The 27,670-nt window shown below is 45.1% G+C and overlaps 1 protein-coding gene across 2 annotated transcripts; it reads right to left on the reverse strand.

The window, feature by feature from the left end:
- Window positions 1–274: 274 nt before the first annotated feature.
- LOC109870878 (discoidin, CUB and LCCL domain-containing protein 2) lies at window positions 275–24,799 on the reverse strand. 2 transcript variants are annotated; one of them, XM_020461566.2, is made up of 13 exons: window positions 24,420–24,799; window positions 22,721–22,945; window positions 22,440–22,577; window positions 12,639–12,763; window positions 4,963–5,096; window positions 4,836–4,876; window positions 4,340–4,680; window positions 3,562–3,709; window positions 3,287–3,412; window positions 3,096–3,189; window positions 2,653–2,702; window positions 2,451–2,585; window positions 275–2,378 (listed from the first exon to the last, which is right to left on the reverse strand). In XM_020461566.2, exons 1-13 carry the CDS (start codon window positions 24,520–24,522, stop codon window positions 1,960–1,962), a joined length of 2,079 nt encoding a protein of 692 aa, XP_020317155.1. In that variant the 5' UTR covers window positions 24,523–24,799; the 3' UTR covers window positions 275–1,959. The 2 variants fall into 2 exon arrangements, with proteins under 2 accessions (XP_020317155.1, XP_020317153.1); XM_020461564.2 differs by having other exon boundaries at window positions 275–2,585.
- Window positions 24,800–27,670: the final 2,871 nt, after the last annotated feature.

Consider the following 27,670-nt stretch of genomic DNA (forward strand, 5'->3'; position numbering starts at 1 on the left):
AATACTTATGTAAATGTAATATGTTTTTGCACAAATGTAAAAAAATATATAGTTTTTGCTCTAGAATAAGGCTGTAATGTAACAAATTTTGGGAAAAGTCAAGGAATCTGAATACTTTGAATGCACTATCATTTATACCAGTGCTTGAATATCTATTAAGAAATGATCAAGATATTGATATGAATTAATGTGAAATATAAAGGAATAATTTGACATGTTTTTACCGTCGACCATAATGAACGTGTTGTGCATTAACTCTTTTGTAAAAAACATGACTTATTTTCAATGTCTTTATTTCTCTTTGTACAATCTGTGAACTCACAGAAACACGCACAATGACCTAGGGCCAGCCTTCCTTACTGATGTCCTAACCTTTAACGACACACAAGTTCAAATGGTCCAGGATCAGATTTGGTGTTCAGGACAGAGTGAGCTGACAAATGATCTCCTCACATCCATTACTATAGATATGACTAATCAAACACAGATACAGTACACTCATAGGGACAGACATACAAACATAGCTTCACACAGATGCTCGCTTTAGGACTGCCATACAAAGATACACACACACACACCGATACAAAGGTTCAACAGACACAGCTACTCGCACAAAGACAATAAGGAAAGTCATCACGTACACACACGAAACACAACAATCACAGAAAAGACAAACAATGTCCAAGAAATACACACAGGAGAGTAATTCAGACACAGATGCACATTCACACGCATAATGTATATTGGAATTTGAAATGTTTCTGTACATATTGATACATATTCAGTATGCTGACCGGTCACTAGTGTAGACTCTAGCTTCTTCTAACTAGCACACACAGACATCCTACAACCTCTGGATTCTGTGTGAACTTACAGACAGTGGCCATATTTGCATGCATGGCTATATGATGCATAATAGTAAAACACAAGGAAACATTTAGTCTCACTGACATTCTGTAGAGAACTCAGCCCTTCAGTTGGGCAGCTCCTCTCTTGGCTCACCATGACAGCGGATTCTGCCTCAAGTCACTGGTCCTAATCTGGCAGTGTGTGAATCCAATCAGGCGAACACAAATGGCACCTAAACTTTGTGTATGGGGTCTTTTTTTGACCTGTCACCAACCAGTGTCACGTGAGGCAAGGTGTCCATGACAACAGTGTAACCATGAAAACAGTGCAACCATCATTATTTGATGCCTTCCTCGTGGAAGCGGATTCGTCACCGCTGTCCATAATGGTTGGGAACATTCAAGTGAGAGTATGTCCTTTTCAGCAGGAATTATGAAAGAAAAATAAATAAAATAAATTCATTTTGAGTAACTTGAGCACAGGTTTTTGGTGTGGATTTCACTCTAGATTTATGTACAAAGGTGATTGGTTAAATTCAAAAGTTAAGAGATCTGATTTTGAGAACTAACAGATCTAAAAGCCTCCAATCAAAGCGTACCGTAGTAAAAATGACATAGTGTTTGCATAAAGGCCAAAGGTCACCTATTAGAACACATTAGTGGTAGAAACATTGCCTTTCTATCGAAGGCAACCATTTCAGAGAACCTATCTTCGGAGAATTATCTAACTTTTAAAATGACACATGAAAGGAATATAAACTCACAGTTTGACTAAACATAAAATGAAGACACACTGACAGAGTGGATTAAGCCTGTCTGAAACAGTAGTGAGCTCTCCATCTCTCCTCTTTCATGTAGACATTCATCTTTGTGGTTTCAGTGATAAGACTGGTATGGCACTATGCTAGCACTCTCCGGCCACGCATGTATATGTAAACACACACATACTGTACATATAGACTCCTGTGTAGACACACTCACATACCAAGTGAACTAACTTGAAGGCAGTGTGTTTTTTACAGACTCAGACCCAGGTTTTACATCCCCCTCTCTCTGTCCATGGGGGATGTGGTTTATGGTAACGGCCAATCACATTCCTCACTCCACCCCTTCAGCTCTGCCCCGCTGGCTTCTGAGAGCTGCTCTGAGGCACCTGATAGGCTAGATCCTTAGTGGGCGTGGCCTGTCCTGTACTCTTGGGCGTGTCATACATTGACCTACCCGATTGCCCACTGTCTGTCCGCGTGAGTAGGGAGGCAGGGCCACGGCCCATGAAGCTGGAGACTGTGGGTGGCTGGCTCAGCAAGGAGCTCCCTGATAGGTGGCTTGCAATGTCAATCACGATGGGTGTGGCATACTCAGCACCGGAGGCGGGCAGGGGTTCAGCATAGGCGTGGTAGATGTCTGTTGCCATAGGAGCACCGTAGAGGTCAGGGTCAGTGTAGCAGTGGTCAGAACCTTCCTCTGGCTTGAAGGTTGATCTCTGACCTAGTGTTGTCACCACACCGCTCACCAGGGGCTGGGCATATTCTAATGGAGGAGATGAAGAGGGTGTGTTACACATATAAACACTCAGTTCGGTGTGTGTGTGTGTGTATATACCTGCGGGTTTGGCCTGTAGTCTAGGGGCGATCCCTCTTCCTCTGAGCCGGCCCACTTCACTGCTGCAGTAGCGGACTGACTGCTCCCCCTCCGCTATCTTGGACGGCAGGAACTGCTTCATACTCTTCCACCAGTCTGGACAGACACACACACACATTAAACACACACACACACACATACACACTGAGAGTGTTGTGTTTACCTGTACGGTCCCAATGAGGTAAATCATAAGCCCCCTCTGAACTCTTCTTCCTGAGGAGAGAGAAAAAGAGAACAGAGGAGGAAATCAAAGAGTGTGATACTCTGTCCTGATGCTAGGAGAGCAGAGTCCCTGCCCATTTTCTGAAAACATCAAAACGTCTTCAAAGACTATCTTAAATAAGACAACTGTCACACCACTCCCCCACCCCCCAAATAAATTGCGCTTTCCTACACGCACTGACTTTGCTGATAAGTTCTTCACTCTGGAAAAATGTACTTCCTACAGCTGTGATATGTAGTTGTCTCACCAAGCTATCTGAAGATGAATGCACTAACTGTACGTCGCTCTAGATAAGAGTGTCTGCTAAATGACTCAAATGTAATTGTGCTTTGTTCGGAGCTACTGAGTGCAAGGTTATTCAGTTGTTACTAGTTAATCATCACCTGTTTCTCCAGTGCCAGGCACAGACCATGGTCAAGACGAGGGCGGTCAGAACCATGACCAACACTGGCACCAACACTGCTGCCAATGCCACATCTATGACCACAACACAACCAGTGTGAACCAATCACGATCATCAACACAACTAGATACTGTAACTATTTCCCCTCTATCTGTTCCCTTCCTCCCTCACCGTTACTGGTGCGTGGGGGCATGGTGGTGTTTCTGATTTCAGGGGTGTGGGTGGTCAAGCCGTACAGTGAGGGGGTGTCTGTGGCCACTGGGGGAGGACGAGGGGGGTGGTTTATCCGTGGCCTAGCTGTCCAATGGGAGAATTGGCAGAACAGTTATAATCACTCTATGCCAAAAGAAAACCTTTGACTGCCCACAAGAAAATCTCATTTACTAATGGGGAAGAAAAAAAACATCTAAACACCTGACTTGCATCTGATTGGCTGGTTTGGTTACCTTGATGGAACTGGCATCCGAGCAGCTCAAACTTAAGGGCAATTCGCTGGTGCCACTGGGTGGGGCTCATCCTCACATATCGCGCCTCGATTGGTGGGATGAAGTTATTGCGCACTTCCTGGAGATAGTTGGTGTTTCCTTGAAAACTCTGTTAGGAAAGAGAAACCGTCTTCAGTACACACGGACATTGTGAAGCTACAGTATGTTTCCAAATGATATCATGTTATCTTGCCTTTGCCTACTGTATTGTTAATATTATATATGGTTTGTAACAAAATGTTTGATTGCTACCTTCTTGGGGCAGGTTTCTCTCGTAAAATAGATTTTTAACCTTAGTGTATAAATATAGGATAAAAAGCAGATCCTGACTAACACAGCCACTCAATCAATCTCCATCCATTGTTAATGAGATGCTGTCCTGCGCGACCACAGGACTTAACAACCACAGTCAGCTCTCATGTTTACTGCTATAAAACAACCGTAATCAATCACTGTTGCCATAGAAACAACCCCCCCCCCCACTCTTGTCTAAAGTGGCTTCCTCTCTCCTTAAAGGGAAAATTCACTCAAAACTATCTTTTGGTATTTCTTTCATTAGTCCACTGTTGATACAGTCCCAAAATTTTGGGCATATCAGCAGTCAAGTTTTCAAGATATTGGACTTTCAAGAAGTGAAGTATCACCTGCCACATCATCATGATGATGCAAAATGCCAAAAATATCATTTTTGAGTAGAGTTTCCCTTGAATGTTATTGATGAGAGCAGTGTTTAGTTCACCTTGTCCTGGGTAGCATCTGCCTCCCGATAGGTGCTCCAGTACTGTCCATCGTTGCTATAGAGGACCCGATAGGCTGACACGTAGAACTGATACTCCAGGAGGGTGGAACCTGTAGTGGTGATGCCTGTAATCCTCTTCTCCTTCTTCAGGTCCACCTGCAGCCACTGCTGCTGGTCACTATGAGCCGACGCCCAGGGAAGCCCCACCCTTTTAAGGCGGGCCCCAGATGGGTCCCACTCGCTGGGCTGGCCAATCACGTCACTCCATTCCCACACAGAGGAAGCAGAAAGCTGGGAGTCCCTAACAACGCCCGACTCTAGACCCAGTGTCCCATAGCAACCTGAGAGAGCGAGAGCGAGCGAGAGAAACTGAGTGTATTTTAAGTAGGAGGACACATGGCTGTCTTGGTGATTGTGGTGGCAAGTATAGTTGAAAAGGTTACAGAAGCATGTGTGGCTGTGGTATCATGGTCTGTTGTATTGTAGCTTAACTCACCACTGGTCTTGAAAGTGAAGAGGCTGTTGGACAAGGGACCACTGGAGAAAGATAGACATAATGATGGAGAGAGATGGAAAGGGAAGAGAATGCAGATGTATTCTCCCAGACAGACAGGAGTACTTACACAGTGGAGGAGACGTTGTTAGCCAGTGAGCCATCGTAGTGAGGGATGCCCTTACTGCTGACCACACTGATCTGACCGCCCACAGAGTTAGACACTACACCTGCATGGATGGCTGCTAGACACACTGGAGATGACTAGAGGAGGGAGAATGAGATATTGAACTGGATAGTTCATATTGATTATGAACTATCCAAGTGTTTAGAAATGTGAATTGTTGTGTATGAACATCATCAAATGACTTCTATGTCAATTGAATCCTCACTGCTGTAAGAAAAGGGTTCAAACACTGGAGGGAGAAAGAGGGATGATGAGAGGGGGAGATAAGAGCGTGACATCGAGAGAGGAGAGAGACAGATGGAGAGAGAGAGGGAGCGGTCAGTCGGTGGTTAGGATTGTTCCACTGTTAACTGAGAGGCCATATATCCCAGTGAGTGACAGTAATGGCTTGTATAAGATTTTACAGTGAGATAGATCACAAAGAACAGCTCTCAGTTCCCAGACCTCAGCTCCACGGATAACAGGATGAGTCGGCACGATGATGTCACTTCCCGGCAGGGGGAACCCTGAGTAGCATGAAAAAAAAAAAAAAAAACTCTGATCCAAGGCCTGTTTTAATAGCTATCTATCTATGAAGTGAAGGTGGTAAATTACCTTTTAATGGCATCAAAGGCTCTGCATCTGTCCTCATGCTCCTAGACCTTAGTGCTGCTTCTGACACCACATTCTTTTGGAGAGATTGGAAACCCTAATTGGTCGACCGATTATGATTTTTCAACCGATTACCGATTATTGGAAGACCAAAAAAGCCAATACCGATTAAAAATAGGTTGAATTTTAGAAATATATTTGTAATAATGACAATACTGAATGAACAATGAACACTTTAATTGTTAATATAATACATAAATAGAATCTATTTAGTCTCAAATAAATAATGAAACATGTTCAATTTGGTTTAAATAATGCAAACACACAGTTGTTGGAGAAGAAAGTAAAAGAGCAATATGTGCCATGTAAAAAAGCTAACGTTTAAGTTCCTTGCTAAGAACATATGAAAGCTGGTGGTTCAATATTCCCAGTTAAGAAGTTATATGTTGTAGTTATTAAAGGAAATATGACACGACGACTATTTCTCTCTATACCATTTGTATTTCATATACCTTTGACTATTGGATATTCTTATAGGCACTTTAGTATTGCCAGCCTAATCTCGGGAGTTGATAGGGTTGAAGTCATAAACAGCGATGTGCATTCAAGCATTGCTAATTGCTGCTGGCAAACGGAGTAAAGTGCTGTTTGAATTAATGCTTATGAGCCTGCTGCTGCCTACCACCGCTCAGCCAGACTGCTCTATCAAATATCAAGTCATAGACTTAATTATAATAAACACAGAAATACGAACCTTTGGTCATTAACATGGTCAAATACAGAAACTATCATTTCGAAAACAACATGTTTATCAGTGAAATACATAAGCATTACATATTTTATCAAAAGTCTAAATATTTCTGTTACATTGCACATCCTTCAATATGTCATAATTATGTAAAATTCTGGCAAATTAGTTCACAGTTCGCAACAAGCCCGGCGGACCAACCTGTTGCATATACCCGGACTCTGCTTGCACTGAACGCAAGAGAAGTGACAATTTCCCTAGTTAATATTGCCTGCTAACATTAATTTATTTGAACTAAATATGCAGGTTTAAAAATGTATACTTCTATGTACTGATTTTAAGAAAGGCATTGATGTTTATGGTTAGGTAAATATATACAACGATTTTTTCGCAAATGCGCTTTTGTTAAATCATTACCCGTTTGGCGAAGTAGACTGTGATTCGTTGCTAAATTAACAGGCACTGCATTGATTAAATGCAACGCAGGACATGCTAGTTAACCTAGTAATATCATCAACCATGTGTAGTTATGTGAAGATTGATTGTTTTTTATAAGATAAGTTTAATGCTAGCTAGCAACTTGCCTTGGCTCCTTGCAAGCCTCAAGGTCCTTTTGACGCTGCACTCACGTAACAGGTGGTCAGCCTGCCATGCAGTTTCCTTGTAGATTGCAATGTAATCGTCCATAATCGGCATCCAAAAAGGCCGATTACCAATGGTTATGAAAACTTCCAAATCGGCCCTAACTAAATCGACCACGCCGATTAAATCGGTCAACCTCTAGTCTACACGGACAAGTTATTGCCGAGTTTAGATCTTATCTGTCACAAAGATATTAGTTTGTCTCTGTGAATGGTTTATCCTCTGACAAATGTTCCTCAAGGTTCCGTTTTAGGACCACTATTGTTTTCACTATATATTCTACCTATTGGTGATGTCATTCGGAAACACAATGTCAACTTTCACTGCTATGCAGACGATACACAGCTTTACATTTCGATGAAACATGGTGAAGCTCCAAAATTGCCTACCCTGGAAGCCTGTGTTTCAGACATAAGGAAGAGGATGGTGGCAATTTTTTAAAACTTTTAAACTGAGAAAAAACAGAGACGCTAGTTCTATGTCCCAAGAAACAAAGAGATCTGCTGTTGGATCTGACCATCTTGATGGTTGTATAGTCGTCTCAAATAAAACTGTGTAGGACCTCTGCGTTACTCTGTACCCTGACATATCAAGACTATTTCAAGGACAGCTTTTTTCCATCTTCGTAATGCAAAAATCCTAAACTTTTTGGAGAAAAATTAAGCAGCTTTCAAGGTTTTACTGCTAATCTACAAAGCATTACATGGGCTTGCTCCTACCTATGTCTCCGATTTGGTCATGCCGTACATACCTACACAAGAAACAGGCCTCCTTATTGTCCCCAGAATTTTTAAGCAAACAGCTGGAGGCCGGGATTTCTCCTATAGAGCTAATGTGTGAGAGACGCAGACTCGGTCTAGACCTTTAAGCCTTTACTGAAGAATCTTCTCTTCAGTAGGTCCTATGATTGAGTGTAGTCTGGCCCAGGGGTGCGAAGCTGAAAGTTAAGGCACTGGGGAGAAGAAGCGCCCTTGCTGTATCTGCCTGGCCGGCTCCCCTCTCTCCACTGGAATTCTCTGCCTCTGATCCCATTACGGTGGCTGAGTCACTGGCTTACTAGTGCTCTTCCATGCCGTCGCTAGGAGGAATGCGTCACTGACGTGATCTTCCTGTCCGGTTTTGCGCCCCCTTGGGTTTGTGTGGTGGAGGAGATATTTGTGGGCTATACTCAGCTTTGCCTCAGGGTAGTAAGTTGGTGGTCTGTTGATATCCTTCTAGTGGTGTGAAAGCTGTGCTTTGGCAAACTCTCTCTATCGCACCTGCCGTCTTGTCCTCTGAATGCTCAGCTATGATTTACTTCTGAGTTACTGACCTGTTGCACTCTCCACAACCACTCTGGTCATCTATGAACATTTGAACATCTTGAAGAACAATCTGGCCTTACTTACTTTACGCTTATAATCTCCACCCGGCACATTCAGAAGAGGACTGGCCACCCCTCAGAGTCTGGTTCCTCTCTAGGTTTCTTCCTTTCTAGAGAGTTTTTCCTAGCCTCTGTGCTTCTACACCTGCACTGCTTGCTGTTTGGGGTTTGAGGCTGGGTTTCTGTACAGCACTTTGTGACATCAGCTGATGTAAAGAAGGGCTTCATAAAAATGTTTTATTTGACTTTGATATACATCCTTCCTTAACTCCTTCCCTCCTTCCGTGAGTTAATAGCATATAAAGATCACTGAAAAAGATGGATTGTTTAAACATTTCTCTCTTCTTCAAGCATTCCCTTAGCTTTCAAGTAACTAACGCAGTCATTTGTTGATGTCATAAAATTGATCTATTCATTCATGTATTGGCAAAACACATACACACACTACTGAACACACATTTAGTGAGACCACAGTTCCCAGCAGTGGGCAGCTGCGTGGGTGAAGTGGGATGGTTTTCCTGGTAAGGCCCCACATGAGGTTTCACAGCTGACAGGACAGTGGGTAACACCAAAGGCACCGTGTTGTGACACACACACACACACTATGCAATCATAGACACGTTCTACACATTCACACACGCATAGACTTTATGGTGTGTTTACGGACATATTCAATCAATCCCTATCCCAGTCTGTTGTTCCAACATGCTTCAAGAGGGCCACCACTGTTCCTGTTCCCAAGAAAGCTAAGGTAACGGAGCTAAACGACTACCGCCCCGTAGCACTCACTTCCATCATCATGAAGTGCTTTGAGAGACTAGTCAAGGACCATATCACCTCCACCCTACCTGACACCCTAGACCCACTCCAATTTGCTTACCGCCCAAATAGGTCCACAGACGATGCAATCTCAACCACACTGCACACTGCCCTAACCCATCTGGACAATACCTATGTGAGAATGCTGTTCATCGACTACAGCTCGGCATTTAACACCATAGTGCCCTCCAAGCTCGTCATCAAGCTCGAGACCCTGGGTCTCAACCCCGCCCTGTGCAACTGGGTACTGGACTTCCTGACGGGCCGCCCCCAGGTGGTGAGGGTAGGCAACAACATCTCCACCCCGCTGATCCTCAACACTGGGGCCCCACAAGGGTGCGTTCTGAGCCCTCTCCTGTACTCCCTGTTCACCCATGACTGCGTGGCCACGCACGCCTCCAACTCAATCATCAAGTTTGCGGACGACACAACAGTGGTAGGCTTGATTACCAACAACGACGAGACAGCCTACAGGGAGGAGGTGAGGGCCCTCGGAGTGTGGTGTCAGGAAAATAAACTCACACTCAACGTCAACAAAACTAAGGAGATGATTGTGGACTTCAGGAAACAGCAGAGGGTACACCCCCCTATCCACATCGATGGAACAGTAGTGGAGAGGGTAGTAAGTTTTAAGTTCCTCGGCGTACACATCACAGACAAACTGAATTGGTCCACCCACACAGACAGCATCGTGAAGAAGGCGCAGCAGCGCCTCTTCAACCTCAGGAGGCTGAAGAAATTCGGCTTATCACCAAAAGCACTCACAAACTTCTACAGATGCACAATCGAGAGCATCCTGTCGGGCTGTATCACCGCCTGGTATGGCAACTGCTCCGCCCACAACCGTAAGGCTCTCCTGAGGGTAGTGAGGTCTGCACAACGCATCACCGGGGGAAAACTACCTGCCCTCCAGGACACCTACACAACCCGATGTCACAGGAAGGCCATAAAGATCATCAAGGACAGCAACCACCCGAGCCACTGCCTGTTCACCCCGCTATCATCCAGAAGGTGAGGTCAGTACAGGTGCATCAAAGCTGGGACCGAGAGACTGAAAAACATCTTCTATCTCAAGGCCATCAGACTGTTAAACAGCCACCACTAACATTGAGTGGCTGCTGCCAACACACTGACTCAACTCCAGCCACTTTAATAATGGGAATTGATGGGAAATGATGTAAAATATATCACTAGCCACTTTAAACAATGATACCTAATATAATGTTCCCTACATTATTCATCTCATATGTATATACTGTACTCTATATAATCTACTGCATCCTTATGTAATACATGTATCACTAGCCACTTTAACTATGCCACTTTGTTTACATACTCATCTCATATGTATATACTGCACTCAATACCATCTACTGTATCTTGCCTATGCCGCTCTGTACCATCACTCATTCATATATCTTTATGTACATATTCTTTATCCCCTTACACTTGTGTCTATAAGGTAGTAGTTTTGGAATTGTTAGCTAGATTACTTGTTGGTTATTACTGCATTGTCGGAACTAGAAGCACAAGCATTTCGCTACACTCGCACTAACATCTGCTAACCATGTGTATGTGACAAATAAAATTTGATTTGATTTGATTTGATTTAACCACATAGTCGAGGTACCCACAGGCACTGAACACTTGCCCTCACAGCTCTACAACATCCCAGTAACACACCACATCCGAGGCAGCACCCCACCAAACCACTAACACAAACACACTGCACTGCTCCAAACCACCACACCCAGCAACTCAGCGCACTGACCACTTTCACACACACACTCACATAATGCAGGCACACATACACAAACCTTCTCACTCGTTACAACACCTCACACACCAATCCAAAAGGTATGGGAGAAGGTACGAGAGAACTGTTAGAGCAAGCGAGAGAAACAAATTCCTACTGAAAGTTGACAGTGTGAGAGAGTAAAGTAGAGGTTCAGAGATGGGTGGGGTGCACTGACCCCCATTTGACTTTTGGTGTGGTCCAATGAGCAGCAGATGGCAACGCGCCATAGAAACCAAAGTCAGACTGACTCGGGTTGTAACCCCGTACAATTCTGTTTGGCTGAACATGGAGAACCAGGAATCCTGTTCTGCTATGCAATCAGAAACATACACACATACCACACCACCAGGTACAAACGTATGCCTGCACGCATGTACACACCACATAGGCACGCTCACATGCACACACCAGTCTGCTCAGCACTCTCCACCAGATGGACTGGATTAGAAGCTGTTCCTTCGGCCAAACAATTAGCTCACCACCCCCAAACCCCCGTCTCCTCCCCTATGACTCAGACACATACATACACACACACACACTCTCTTGCCCTCCACTGTGCCTCGGAGCGCCAAGTCTAGGACCAAAAGGCTCCTTAACAGCTTCTGACCCCAAGCCATAAGACTGCTGAACAATTAATAATTAATCAAATGGCCACCGGACTATTTACATTGACCCCCCCCATTTGTTTTTACACTGCTGCCGCTCGCTGTTTATTATCTATGCATGGTCACTTTATCCCTATCCACATTTACCTCAACTAACCTGTACCCCGCACATTGTATATAGCTTCGTTATTGTGTTACTTTTGTTTATTTGGTAAATATTTTCTGAACTATTTTTTGAACTGCATTGTTGGTCAGGGCTTGTAAGTCAGCATTTCACCGTAAGGTCTGCACCTATATTCTGCGCATGTGACAAATAAAGTTGGATTTGATTTGAGCCACCCCTGGGCCCCAAACTTCGATAACACCCACAACCCAAATCTAGCCCTCCCGCCCCCCCATGGCCACCATCTTCGATAACACCCACAACCCCAAATCTAGCCCTCCCGCCCTCCCATGGCCCCCCGACCCGCCCAGGCATGAGGTCATCATCCGCAGACTCACTCAGCCCACATGACCTCAGACACAGCCGGGGTATTGTGAGGTCATCAGCCTGGGATGTGCATATGCTGAGAGAGGCTCTGTTTACAAAGAACTTTGTGAGGGGTGGGGGGGGGTTAGGACAGACAAGGTCCAGCAGGGGAAAGAGAGAGTGAATGAGATAGGAAAAAGAAAGATTAGAAGAGAGTAAAAGAGATATAGAATGAGAGAGAGAGAGAGGGGAACATAGCCATGAAGTGAGTCATGACTGTGTGTGTGGCCACTTAGTTCCTGTGGGGTAGTGGCAGTGGTGGTGGGTACTACTAAGTGGTGAGCAGGACAAAGACAGACTGAGTTGTTGGAGGGGGGTATAGGGCAGTGTGAATCACCTGGGAACTTTGTGCCCTCCACAATGACTAACACTGACACACAAATACCACACATTTACACACACACACATGCACAGTTCCCACCCAGTCTGTCTCTATTTTATTGACTTGCTCATCACTCATTACCCAGCACCACTCATGCACATCCAAAAACACACCATTCCCTGAGTACTCCGCATATACTCACGTCTCTGTAGCCGTGGGGAACGGTCCCAGCAATCTCCCCAACAGAGGTCATACATCCTGCAGGACAGTATCTTGTGAACTCTGCCTCAGTGAAGTGGATTCCTTTGTCGAGACAGGTGATCAGATCTACAAACAGGGATGCAAACTGGTGAAGGTCCAAAACATGCAAAGAAATCTGTAAGAAAGTAGGCCTATTTTCAGAGAACGTGATGCCAGGCCAAGTATCACGATACCAAGCAGTATCGTGACACCACACGGTTTGCCCCAAAAAGTTAGGCACCAAATTGAATTTAAGGAACGCCAAAATTACATAGATTTTTTAAATTCATATTTAGCTCAGAATTACATTGATTAGGTATACGCATCCTACCATTGAAGAATATTTTTCAACAGGCTATCTTAGTGGTTCCCAACCTTTTTTAAATTTTAAATATATTTTTTAATTTTATTTTACCCCCTTTTCGTGGTATCCAATTGTTAGTAGTTACGATCTTGTCTCATCGCTACAACTCCCGTACGGGCTCGGGAGAGACGAAGGTCAAAAACCATGCGTCCTCCGAAGCACTGCCCTAGACCACTGCGCCACCCGGGAGGCCCCGGTTCCCAACCTTTTTTGAAGGGTCGCACACCTTGATGGGATAACAAATTCTGTGCTACACCAAAAATGTCCCTCTAAATATATTCAGTGGTAATGACCTCCATCTCATCCATACTGTAAATCATCCATTTTCTGTGACAAAGACATATATAGATTAAGGGTGTTTTCGTACATCCCCATATGATCTGGATCCTGGAGTGTTTGGCACCCTGATCCTCCCTATAAAGCATTTGTGAAATGCAAACAAACCCTGGCTGAAACTAATCCTGGAGTTGGTAGCTTTCCAAGATCCTGGACAAGAGTAAATCAAATTGTATTGGTCACATAAAAATGGTTACCAGATGTTAATGCGAGTGTCGCAAAATGCTTGCGCTTCTTGTTCCAACAGTGCAGTAATATCTAACAAGTAATCTGACAATTCCACAACAATAGATGGTATAAAATATATATATAAGATGAGTAATGTAAGATATAAACACAATCCAAGATGGCGTAGCAGTCAGCCGTCTTTGTCTCGTCTCGTCCCATGCATTCATCTTTTTGTATCTTATTCTTCGCATTCTTTTTAATATTTTTCCTAAACCTCAACTTCAAAATACTCTCCTGCCTCACCCAAAGTGGTGTGGATCTGTTTTTTTCTAAAGTATTTCTATTTATCTCCGAACTGGAATACCTCAACTGAAGCTAAAAATGATTTAGTCAGCCACCAATTGTGCAAGTTCTCCCACTTAAAAAGATGAGGCCTGTAATATTCATCATAGGTACACTTCAACCATGACAGACAAAATGAGAAGAAAAAAAATCAAAAAAAATCACATTGTAGGATTTTTGATTAATTTATTTGCAAATTATGGTGGAAAATAAGTATTTGGTCACCTACAAACAAGCAAGATTTCTGGCTCTCACAGACCTGTAACTTCTTCTTTAAGAGGCTCCTCTGTCCTCCACTTATTACCTGTATTAATGGCACCTGTTTGAACTTATCAGTATAAAAGACACCTGTCCACAACCTCAAACAGTCACACTCCAAACTCCACTGTGGCCAAGACCAAAGAGCTGTCAAAGGACACCAGAAACAAAATTGTAGACCTGCACCAGGCTGAGAAGACTGCATCTGCAATAGGTAAGCAGCTTGGTTTGAAGAAATCAACTGTGGGAGCAATTATTAGGAAATGGAAGACATACAAGACCACTGATAATCTCCCTCGATCTGGGGCTCCACGCAAGATCTCACCCCGTGGGGTCAAAATGATCACAAGAACGATGAGCAAAAATCCCAGAACCACACGGTGGGACCTAGTAAATGACCTGCAGAGAGCTGGAACCAAAGTAACAAAGCCTACCATCAGTAACCGACTACGCCGCCAGGGACTCAAATCCTTCAGTGCAAGACGTGTCCCACTGCTTAAGCCAGTACATGTCCAGGCCCGTCTGAAGTTTGCTAGAGAGCATCTGGATGATCCAGAAGAAGATTGGGAGAATGTCATCTGGTCAGATGAAACCAAAATATTACTTTTTGGTAAAAACTCAACTCGTCGTGTTTGGAGGACAAAGAATGCTGAGTTGCATCCAAAGAACACCATACCTACTGTGAAGCATGGGGGTGGAAACATCATGCTTTGGGGCTGTTTTTCTACAAAGGGACCAGGACGACTGATCCATGTAAAGGAAAGAATGAATGTGGCCATATATCGTGAGATTTTGAGTGAAAACCTCCTTCCATCAGCAAGGGCATTGAAGATGAAACGTGGCTGGGTCTTTCAGCATGACAATGATCCCAAACACACCGCCCGGGCAACGAAGGAGTGGCTTCGTAAGATGCATTTCAAGGTCCTGGAGTGGCCTAGCCAGTCTCCAGATCTCAACCCCATAGAAAATCTTTGGAGGGAGTTGAAAGTCTGTGTTACCCAGCAACAGCCCCAAAACATCACTGCTCTAGAGGAGATTTGCATGGAGGAATGGGCCAAAATACCAGCAAGTGTGTGAAAATCATGTGAAGACTTACAGAAAACGTTTGACCTCTATCATTGGCAACAAAGGGTATATAACAAAGTATTGAGATAAACTTTTGTTATTGACCAAATAATTATTTTCCACCATAATTTGCAAATTAATTAATTAAAAATCCTACAATGTGATTTTCTGGATGTTTTTTTTTCATTTTGTCTGTAGTAGTTGAAGTGTACCTATGATGAAAATTACAGGCCTCATCTTTTTAAGTGGGAGAACTTGCACAAATTGTGGTGACTAAATACTTTTTCCCCCCCACTGTATCTAGCTATCAGTCAGTAGTCAGCTAACCACTGCTAGCGGTCATCAGCTAACCTTTTGCTCGGAAAGCTCTCGCCAGTTCGTACAACACATTTCAAACCAGAGCATACCGGACCTATTTCTCTCTCTCCATATCCCTGGATTCCTACCGCTAATTCTGAACCTTTTCATCTGGATCATCACAGGTAGCTAACCGCAACCCGGGTTGACTACTCTTGGCTAACGTTTCCGTCCCGGAGCTAGCACCAACTAGCCTGGAGCTAGCCCATGCTAGACCCATCTCCCGGCTAGGGCTCCTGGGCTACTCCTGAAGCCCACTCCTCGGCTACGGGGCATGGAACCCCGCCGATACTTTACGACTGGAATACCGACATAATCTGCCCGAGGATACCAACTGGCCCCTCAGGCGCGACGTCCCCTGAAGGCCCATTCTGCTAACAGCGGCAATCTAGAGCATATTGGACTGTTAGCTGATCCATCAGCCAGTTTCTTGGACCACTATACCCATTTTGCCAATTGGACTTGGACCCCTCTGATACTTGGAACCCCACTAATTACACAACGTCACCGCACAAGGAGGCAAAAACAGACTTTCCCCCGTTGCAACGTCCATCTAAGGCCCTTATGGTAGCTTGCTAGCTCCGGCCTGCTAACTGCCTGAATCGCCGTGTCCCCAGTCAGCCCAACCACCCACTGGACCCACATGATCATTTGGCTATGCATTCCTCTCCCTAATATCAATATGCCTTGTCCATTACTGTCTTGGTTAGTAATTACTGTCTTATTTCACTGTAGAGCCTCTAGCCCTGCTCAATATGCCTTAACCAACCACGTTGTTCCACCTCCCACATATGCAATGACATCACCTGGTTTAAACATCTCTAGAGATTATATCTCTCTCATCATTACTCAATGCCTAGATTTACCTCCAATGTACTCACATCCTACCTTACTTTTGTCTGTACACTATGCCTTGAATCTATGCTATCGTGCCCATAAACCTGCTCCCTTTACTCTCTGTTCCGAACGTGCTAGACGGCCAGTTCTTATAGCCTTTAGCCCTACCCTTATCCTACTTCTCCTCTGGTGATGTAGAGGTTAATCCAGGACCTGCAGTGCCTAGCTCCACTCCTACTCTCCAGGTGCTCTCATTTGTTGACTTCTGTAACTGTAAAAGCCTTGGTTTCATGCATGTTAACATTAGAAGCCTCCTCCCTAAGTTTACTTTATTCACTGCTTTAGCACATTCTGCCAGCCCAAATGTCTTAGCAGTGTCTGAATCCTGGCTTAGGAAAACCACCAAAAACCCTGACATTTCCATTACCAACTATAACATTTTCCGCCAAGATAGAACTGCCAAAGGGGGCGGTGTTGCAATCTACTACAGAGATAGCCTGCAGAGTTATGTCCCAAAACAATTTGAGCTTCTACTTCTAAAAATTCACCTTTCCAGAAACAAGTCTCTCACCGTTGCCGCTTGCTACTGATAAATTGAGAATTTCAATAAGCATTTTACTATGGCTGGCCATGCTTTCCACCTGGCTACCCCTACCCCAGTCAACAGCCCTCCACTCCCCACAGCAACTCACCCAAACCTCCCTCACTTCTCCTTCACCCAAATAGCTGATGTTCTGAAAGAGCTGTAAAATCTGGACCCCTATAAATCAGCCAGGCTAGACCATCTGGACCCTCTCTTTCTAAAATTATCTGCAGAAATTGTTGCAACCCCTATTACTAGCCTCTTCAACCTCTCTTTCATATTGTATGAGATTCCCAGATTGGAAAGCTGCCGTGGTCATCCCCCTCTTCAAAGGGGGAGACACTCTAGACCCAAACTGCTACAGACCTATATTTATTCTACCCAGCCTTTCTAAAGTCTTTGAAAGCCAAGTTAAACAGATTACCGACCATTTTGAATCTCACCATACCTTCTCCGCTATGCAATCTGGTTTCAGAGCTGGTCATGGGTGCACCTCAGGCATGCTCAAGGTCCTAAACGATATCATAACCGCCATCGATAAGAGACAACACTATTTAGCTGTATTCATCGACCTGGCCAAGGCTTTCGACTCTGTCAATCACAACATTCTTATTGGCAGACTCAACAGCCTTGGTTTCTCAAATGATTGCCTCGCTTGGTTCACCAATTACTTCTCCGATAGAGTTCAGTATGTCAAATCGGAGGGCCTGTTGTCCGGACCTCTGGCAGTCTCTATGGGGGTGCCACAGGGTTCAATTCTCGGGACGACTCTCTTCTCTGTATACACTAATGATGTCATTCTCGCTGCTGGTGATTCCCTGATCCACCTCTACGCAGACGACACCATTCTGTATACCTCTGGCCCTTCGTTGGACTCTGTGTTAACTAACCTCCAGATGAACTTCAATGCCATACAACTGTCCTTCCGTGGCCTCCAACTGCTCTTAAATGCAAGTAAAACTAAATGCATGCTCTTCAACCGATCACTGCCCGCACCTCCAGCATCACTACTCTGGACGGTTCTGACTTAGAATATGTGGACAACTACCTAGGTGTCTGGTTAGACTGTAAACTCTCCTTCCAGGCTCACATTAAACATCTCCAATCCAAAATTAAATCTAGAATCAGCTTCCCATTTCGCAACAAAGCATCCTTCACTCATGCTGCCAAACATACCCACGTAAAACTGACCATCCTACCGATCCTCGATTTCGGTGATGTAATTTACAAAATAGCCTCCAACACTCTACTCAACAATGCAGTCTATCACAGTGCCATCCGTTTTGTCACCAAAGCCCCATATACTACCCACTACTGCGACCTGTATGCTCTCGTTGGCTGGCCCTCAGCTTCATACTCTTCGCCAAACCCACTGGCTCCAGGTCATCTATAAGTCTTTGCTAGGTAAAGCCACGCCTTATCTCAGCTCACTGGTCACCATAGCAGCACCCACCCGTAGCACACGCTCCAGCAGGTATATCTTACTTGTCACCCCCAAGGCCAATTCTTCCTTTGGCCGTCTCTCCTTCCAGTTCTCTGCTGCCAATGACTGGAACGAACTGCAAAAATCTCTGAAGCTGGAGACTCTTACCACCATCACTAGCTTTAAGCACCAGCTGTCAGAGCAGCTCACAGATCACTGCACCTGTACATAGCTCATCTGTAATAGCCCGCCCAATCTACCTCATCACCATACGGTATTTATTTATTTGTCTTGCTCAGTATCTCAACTTGCACATTCATCCTCTGCACATCCTACCATTCCAGTGTTGAATTGCTATATTGTAATTATTTTGCCACTATGGCCTATGTATTGCCTTACCTCTGTTATCCTACCTCATTTGCACATGCTGTGTATAGATTTTCCTACTGTATTATTGATTGTATGTTTGTTTATTCCATGTGTAACTGTGTTGCTGTATGTCGAACTGCTTTGCTTTATCTTGGCCAGGTCGCAGTTGCAAATGAGAACTTGTTTTTAACTAGCCTACCTGGTTAAATATAGGTTAAATAAAAAAATGTAAGTGTCATTATTTAAAGTGACTAGTGATCCAATTATTAAAGTGGCTGTATGAGACTGTATGTAGACAGCAGCCTCTCTGTGTTAGTGATGGCAGTCTGATGGCCTTGAGATAGAAGCTGTTTTCAGTCTCTTGGTCCCAGCTTTGCTGCACCTGTACTGACCTCGACTTCTGGATGGAGCGGGGTGAACAGGTAGTGGCTTGGTTGGTTGTTGTCCTTGATTATCTTTTTGGCGTTACTGTGACATCGGGTGCTGTAGGTGTCCTGGAGGGCAGGTAGTTTGTCCCCGGTGATGCGTTGTGTAGACCACACCACCCTCTGGAGAGCCTTGCGCTTGAAGGTGGTGCAGTTGCCGTACCAGGCAGTGAAACAGCCCGACAGGATGCTCTCAATTGTGCATCTGTAAGAGTTTGTGAGGGTTTTAGGTGACAAGCCAAATTTCATCAGCCTCCTGAGGTTGAAGAGGCGCTGTTGCGCCTTCTTCACCACACTGTCTGTGTGGGTGGACTATTTCAGTTTGTGTGTCCGTGATGTGTACATCGAGGAACTTAACTTTCCACCATCTCCACTACTGTCCCGTTGATGTGGATAGGGGGTTGCTCCCTCTGCTGTTTCTTGAAGTCCATGATCATCTCCTTTGTTTTGTTGACGTTGAGTGAGAGGTTGTTTTCCTGACACCACACTCAGAGTGCCCTCACCTCCTTCCTGTAGGCCGTCTCGTCGTTGTAGGTAATCAAACGGACTACTGCTGTGTTGTCTGGAAATGTGATGATTGAGTTAGAGGCGTGCATGGCCACGCAGTCATTGGTGAACAGGGAGTACAGGAGGATCTGAGCATGCACCCTTGTGGGGCCCCAGTGTTGAGGATCAGCGAAGATGTTGTTTCCTACCTTCACCACCTGGGGGCAGACCGTCAGAATGTCCAGGACCCAATTGCACAGGGTGGGGTTGAGAACCAGGACAAGCTTAATGATGAGCTTGGAGGGTACTATGGTGTTGAATGCTGAGCTGTAGTCAATGAACTGCATTCTTACATATGTATTCGTCTTGTCCAGATGGGACAAGCGGCATAGGCAAGAGTACCAGGTATTGTGACGCTACTGCGCAAGTCGTGTGGAACTTTTTTTCCCGTTGTAAACAAGCTAGCTCACTCACGTAATGTAGAATATGTGTCTTGCTTATCGTACCCTGAAACTGTTATTTTCAGGTCTTGTGAAAGCAAAATGTATTCTGTAGAATTGTCACAAAATTATATTTTGAAAAATAGCATCCCTGTAGAAAGGCAAACACAGACCGATCACATTAACTCAGCCCTCTCTGTCTGGATTCCACCCTGTCTAGGTACACATGGACACAAGCAGAACAGACACGCACAGACGGACCGACACACACAGTGTGCTGTAACGGGAGACATGGTCATTTAAAAAAAAAAAAAAAAAACACTGAAGGGATGCCCACAAGGTTAGAAATCCCCGTCCAGTCACTGAGGATGATAACGCTCTCCAACATATGAATGTGTAATAACATATCCATCGGTCTTTCACCCCATCTCTTCCTCTCTCCTCAGTAATTTGATTTCCTTCTTTCAGAGGATGTGGATAAAAGCTTTGTTCTCTCTTTGTATCTCCCTCATCATCTCCCTCTCCACCCCCCCTGCATCCCCCTTTAGTTTCCTCCATCTTCCTTTCCCATCTATCTCTCCTTCTCCTCCATCTCTTCCCTCCCCACAGTACTCCAGGGAGACTGCCGATGTAAACAGACTCCTGACACAACAGAAGTGTGACCACACACTGGATCTGCAGTGGACAGCGCTAATGGCTCTCAGCGCGCACACACACACACACACAGTCTGTGCCACTCTAGTCTGCAGAAATGTACAGCTCTTTGGAGTGCTGTGTGACGAAGCCCAGCCACACTGGGACAGGTTGGGCTTCATCTAAGGGTTTTGGATACGTACACACTGTTCCCAACACTCTCACTGCAACAGCACACCTCATCATTAAGGCTGGGATTCAATCCGATCACGCTTAGAGACAATGCAGATTTTAAAGGCGCTTAGAGACGGGCTGCAGTAATCGACAATCTAACCGTGAGAAAACCCACCTACCTCTCCAGAACAGCGACCCCAGTTGTTGTCGGCAAGTAGTCTAGTGGTTAGAGCATTGGATCAGTAACCAGAAGGTTGCTGGATCGAATCCTAAAGCTGACAAGGTAAAAATCTGTCGTTCTGTCCGAGCAAGGCAGTTAACCCACTGTGCCCCGGGCGCTGAAGACGTGGATGTTGATTAAGGCAGCCCCCCGCACATCTCTGATTCAGAGGGGTTGGGTTAAATGCAGAAGACACATTTCAGTTGGACAACTTTCCCTTGTCAACTCCAATGTTGTCATTAAAACATTGTTTGATTGGTTGACAAGGTAAACTACGCTCATTTGTCAACCATGCGCGGCAGCCGCTCAAGACTTCAGCTAATTTAATCTTTTGGCGCCTCAAGCGCTGAGCCATCAGCACCATCCACGGGACCAAGCAGCTTACAAAACTGCAGACATTTTATGCGACCTTTGCCGCTTCCTGCGGCCCGTCTGTAAACGCCTTAAAGGCAATGTTACCCCGTTCGCAGGAGATCGCATTCAAGGTAAACAATGCAAATGTCACCTCAATTGGAAATTACCTTTAAATGTGAAGCGCACTATATACAGTTGTTTCAGATTGAACCTCCCTGTCCTTCCATCTGCCCTCGACCAAAATCTCACCTTTTCTTATACCCTCTCTCTATTTCTCTCTCACACACATTCACATAAAGACACACAAAACACATCCACACATTGCAAGCTCACATGTACACATGCATGATGAACACACACACAGAGCTGCAGTATCTCTAGATATAGAACTCCAGTATTAAAACACACACGGTTATGTGGAGATAAATGCCAGCTGTAATACTCCCCAGGCATTCTCCATGTCTATCATGTTACAGCAGATCACATCTCCCTGTAACGGAATTCACTCCATACATCTCACACACACTGACAGAGAGAGCAGCATGAGATACCACTTACAGACAACACAGTCAGTCTCATACATTTAAAATAGATATTTATCCAGTAAGGAAAATGAGCTAAAGGGAGAGAGAGTAGACGAGGAGGAATGGGGAAAAAAAAGAGGGAGCAGAGAAGCATTTATAATAGGACTCACATGAGACCCTGCGACTCCCAATCATGCAAACACACACTGCTACCTAGGCAACTCCCTCGGCCAAGGGGGCACAATGTTACTTTAAAACAATCTATTGTAATCTCAACTAAGAGTTAACACAGCAGTCTATAATGGGTGACATTATCATATCTGAGGATTGGGACACCAGCAGCAGCTTGAACGATCACCTCACAGCTAGGATGCAGTTCAGACCCCAACCCCTGACCCATTGTACCTGTGTGTTCTATGGTGGAGTAGGACAGGGAGAAGCCCCGCCCACTGCGGTGAGTTCCACTCATGAACTGGATGGTGACCCGGTTCCCACCGGACTGGATGAGCTCCGGAACCTTCAGACCCAGACCACAGAACTTCACTGGGGGTCGGGAGGAGAGGGGTAAGTTACTTAATCTTGCACTCTGATGTAGTGGTTATTATCTACATTCAGATAGTGGTACAGACATTTATGTTGATTGATGATGTACATTTCAGCCATTCCCCATCCCATCCCTCTCTCACCTATCTGGGTCCTCTGGGGTCCTACACCATCGTAGATTCTGAGGTAGTTGACCTGACAGTTGCTGTCCTCTATGTCCAGGTCAGCGAAGCGGAAGTGTATCCTCCGGCCCTGCGGCACACTGATCTCCCACTCACACACCGTGTGGTTGGGGTAAGTCCCGGGGTAACCCAGAGAGGACAAGGTCCCACTGCTAGGGCCCAACACACTGGGGCCACAACCATCACCTGTACACACACACCGAGTGACTTAGGCGAGACATACATGTACTGTTCCTACCCACACATAATGGGTGGATGTATATGCACATAAGGGTTGTGTTACACAACTACACATTATGGATAAATCTAGAGTTAGAAATATCAGTGGGATAGACATGTTCAGACTTTGACACACCAGTAGTTTGGACAGGAGAGGGTGAGTGTAAGGATTTTACCATCACGGTTTAGTTTAGAGGATTCCAAAGGAGTTCTAGTGAACAAATCCATTGCAGCCGATTTAAGTCATTCCTGACCGTGGTTTTTGGCTTGACCCTGGCCTATACTGTACTTGGCCCAGTCAGAGGCCTCATTCGACCAAGTAGTCTGTCCTTTAATCCATTTAAAGTCAAGCTAGGTGGAATCCACCCCATATTGGTACACTTTACAGATGTGCGAAAACTGAGAGGTAAAGACTAGAGCTATAGTGGAATAGCCTAGGGCTAGTTTTCAGAAAAGAGATATCAGTGGACAGTTGTGCGTCATGGGCTGAGTGGATCCGCGGCTGGGCTGGTGTCATGTAACGTAACTGACATATTATTCAGATGAACTTGACAACAACTGGACTCCCTTCGATACATGTGTTTTCGTAGCAGCTTAGGATAATACTTTCGCTAACCCTAAACCTTTTTTCCTAACCTCGAACTAAATTATCCTACCTGCTATGTTAATTCTCATAACCTGCTACCCCCCCCCCCCCCCCCCACAAAAAAAAATCGTGGTTGTATCGAAGTGCCGTGTTTTCTGTGGATCTAAACACAGCGATCCCCCCACCCCTCCTGACCTTAGAGAAGCAGCTTTTGATTAGTTTACACCAACCAAATGCCGTACTCTGCCACCAATGTTTCCCAAAAACTTTTTAAAAAATGTCCAAGTGAAAATTTGAGAAGAGATATAAGTTTGTGAACCAAGGTTGTGGGGTTAGATAGACTGTTGTTATTTAACTCGTTACTAGCCTACCCGTACCGCCAAGAGACGCTGAGGCTGTTTACCTCTCTGCCACTTCAACCCCTCCCCCTCCGTTAGAATTTGACCAAATGGTGTATTCTCTTTTATCAGCTGAAATCCTGCCCACATATTACTATTGTTTATTTTGCACTGTCTGTCCTTTATATCTAGGCTAAACACTTAACCAATTCCAATGACTACCAAACTACTACAGAGAAGAGAGCAACTTTTGCAGTCTGTGATTCTGGCTACATATTTGGGATAGGGGAGAGAAGGAAGCAGTCGAGCCATGTAAGGTAGGCTATCTAGCGATCGGCTCTTCTCAACCTTGCTGAGGCGCAGCAGCATAATCTCTGCCGCTGGCTATCCGGAATGCAACAAAGCAGACACACTTCATACTAACACTGCGTCAAAGCGAATGTGGTACTGTCTATATGTATCTAGTGTACACTTGTATTACACATGGTTACATTAAGTGGCACCGACCGACACCAACCTTTCTGCGCTCGACTGCTTCTGGCGGTGAGGATGATGAGAGTCGACAGGAAGAAAAGCCCGGCCTCTGTCGGTCCCCTGCCCACCATTACCGCTCTGCCCATAGCAGCCTGCAGTCCGAATGCATACTGCTCGCTTTCACACCGGTGAAATCAGAGTTTAGTCTTTATAGGTAGTTTAAAACGCTGCTCCGCAAAACCTCCGTCCTCAGTCAAACCCGCTACTTCTTCTTTCTGCGCTCGGAAACGTCCGACGCTCTCTCTGAAAACACAGCGCGGGTCGCGGTCAGATTCGTTTACACAACTGAATCTGAAGGAACATTACCCAAACTGCTGTAGAGCGACTTCCTCCACTTCAGCTCCTCCCACACTGCAATATGATTCAATAGGAATCCGAAATCCACCAAATGGTATGACGGAAGAAATGAAGAAATATTAAGTATCCTGCAACGACTGTTCCCAGTTGAACGCGATATGGATGAACCAGATAATCAGCATTCACTGGAGGACAAAGTGTTATAGGTCTACAACCTATTTCCCATACCACTATATACTGTACCTGCCCAATGCCATGGCCAATGACCCAACCACAGTGTCAGTGTCAGTACTTAGTTGTTGTGTACTGATAGAAGGGTTACTTTTTCTCTCCAATAACACTGAGTGGTCTAGTTATTGACTGTCTGTTGTAATTAGTAGATTGTATGCCAGTAAACATCTATAATTAATGAACACATTTTGGCCAGTGTCCAGATGTTCCTGAGTCCCAGTGGTGCATTAGTTTCTTTCTACATTTATGTCACACACACAACAAGATAGCTTGCTTTGGATTTTGATGCAACTAACTGAGTATCCATTAGTAACCCGTAGCAACAAACAGTGTTTTCGCCAGTGAGGAGCCTAGTGTAGGTGTGTGTGTGTAGGTCTACAGTTGAGGAATCTGAATGCATACAGATGTTTTCAACAGGGACATGATTTCTGCTGTGTAGAGGAGTGGCCGAAAATTGTCTCGTTATTGAATATTATGTCCTCTCTCTCTATCTCTCTAGTGTGTAAAGTTTGTCGGAATTCCAGTAATGTGTGTTATTGGAGTGTTCTTATCAGTAGATGCCCTGGGAAAAGGCTGGGCTACGGCAGTTACGCAGCAGACAGCAAAACCGTTCTCCTGCAGAAATTTCTAGGCAGTGGATAGTAGCTGGAATCCTCCTCTCTTACCAGCTAACTTCTCACATTGACCAAATGTGTTGTCTAAAAGTAATACAACATGTGATTCAAATGATCTAAATAGCAGAAATATGTTTCTGATTAGGAGGTTGACCTCTGCCCCTGGATAGAAATAAAGGATGGCATTGAGCAGTACACCACATCAGTCACTGGCTTCCTCAATAAGTGCATCGATGACGTCGTCTCCACTGTGACTGTACGTACATACCTCAACCAGAAGCCATGGATTACAGGCAACATCCGCACTGAGTTAAAGGGTAGAGTTCCCTCTTTCAAGGAGTGTGACTTTAACCCGGAAGCTTATAAGAAATCACGCTATGCCCTCCGACAAACCATCAAACAGGCAAAGCATCAATACAGGACTAAGATCGAATCGTACTAAATCGGCTCCAATGCTTGTCGGATGTGGCAGGGCTTGCAAATTATTACAGACTATAAAGGGAAGCACAGCCGAGAGCTGCCCAGTGACACAAGCCTACCAGACGAGCTAAATTACTTCTATGCTCGCTTCGAGGCAAGTAATACTGAAACATGCATGAGAACTTCACTGGAACTAAGGGGCCTCGCCCGAACCATGAAAAACAGACCCAAACCTTTATTTTTCCTCCATCAAACTTTACAGGCACTATGCATTGGGGCCAGTAGCATTCTAGTGGTATCTGCCAAACCCAGATTCGTCCGTCGGACTATCAGATGGTGAAGCGTAATTCATTACTACAGAGAACGCGTTTCGACTGCTTCAGAGTCCGATGACGGAGAGCTTTACACCACTCCAGCCGACACTTGGCATTGGGAATCTTAGGCTGTTCGGCCATGGAAACCACTTTCATGAAGCTCCCGACGAACAGTTCTTGTGCTGATGTTGCTTCCAGAGGCAGTTTGGAACTTGGCAGTGAGTGTTGCAACCGATGACAGAAGAGTTGTATGCGCTATGTGCTTCAGCACTCTGCGCTCCCATTCTGTGAACTTGTGTGGCCTAGCACTTCGCGGCTGAACCGTTGTTGCGGTCCACTTCACACTAACTAGCACTAGCACTTACAGTTGACCAGGGAAGCTCTAGCAGCACAGAAATTTGACGAACTGACTTGTTCGAAAGGTGGCATCCTATGACAGTGCCACACTGAAAGTCACTGAGCTCTTCAGTAAGACCATTCTACTGCTAATGTTTGTCTATGGAGATTGCATGGCTGTGTGCTCGATTTTGTACACCTGTCAGCAACGGTGTTGCAGAAATAGCCGAATACACTAATTTGAAGGGATGTCCACATACCTTTGTATATACAGTAATGTACCTCCATAGTATTACACTCATCCTGTTTTTTTTTTAAACAAATATTTAACCTTTATTTAACTGGGCAAGTCAGTTAAGAACAAATTATTATTTACAATGACGGCCTACCCCGGCCAAACCCAGACAATGCTGGGCCAATTGTGCGCCGCCCTATGGTTACCATGGCAGCCACACAGTGTGATGGATACAGCCAGCAGGCTGGGAGAGCGACACCATGGTTACAGGGCTCTGAGTATTTGCAGGGCTCTGAGATGTTGAAGGATATCGGTGTCTGTCCATGTGCTCCTCAGATGAGTAACCCCCGCCTCCCCCTGTCCCCCCCCCCCCCCCCCCCTCTCTCTTTTAGTCAGTCTAGACAGGAACCAACACGACACAACTGCACCCTTTCTCTGCCTCACACTTCAAAAGACAACCATAATATCCCCAGAGTTTACACCTCAATCCCCTACTCCTCCTTGGTTAAGATTCTGAGGGAAAGGAGGAAGATGGAATGGAATCTGTCAACACACGCTTTGAGCTCATGTTTGATTGGCAGTGTCCCTGTTTGATGACGTCACTGTTAAGGTGACTTTTTGGTATGAAGGAGAAGTCCCATCTGGACAACAGGCCAGGCTCATTACTGGGAGATGGAGACAGACACCCAGCAGCAGTAGCCAGAGCTCAGAGAGATGTAAACATAGGCCATGTAACTGCACACATATGCATTAGACATGTTACATGGGAGTGAGCGCAGGGGTGTTG

The sequence above is a fragment of the Oncorhynchus kisutch genome, linkage group LG26 (genome assembly GCF_002021735.2).
Source record: "Oncorhynchus kisutch isolate 150728-3 linkage group LG26, Okis_V2, whole genome shotgun sequence".
Taxonomy (NCBI): Eukaryota; Metazoa; Chordata; class Actinopteri; order Salmoniformes; family Salmonidae; genus Oncorhynchus; species Oncorhynchus kisutch.

What these genes read in the sequence shown, in the direction of transcription:
- LOC109870878 (XM_020461564.2), bottom strand. Translation starts at nt 24,522, where the DNA reads ATGGGCAGAGCGGTAATGGTGGGCAGGGGACCGACAGAGGCCGGGCTT. An exon ending in CTCCACCATAGAACACACAG is followed by an intron (nt 12,764 to 22,439) that starts GTACAATGGGTC and finishes CCCTGTTTGTAG; the next exon opens with ATCTGATCACCTGTCTCGAC. An exon ending in GCCTGGCACTGGAGAAACAG is followed by an intron (nt 2,703 to 3,095) that starts GTGATGATTAAC and finishes CTCTCTCCTCAG; the next exon opens with GAAGAAGAGTTCAGAGGGGG.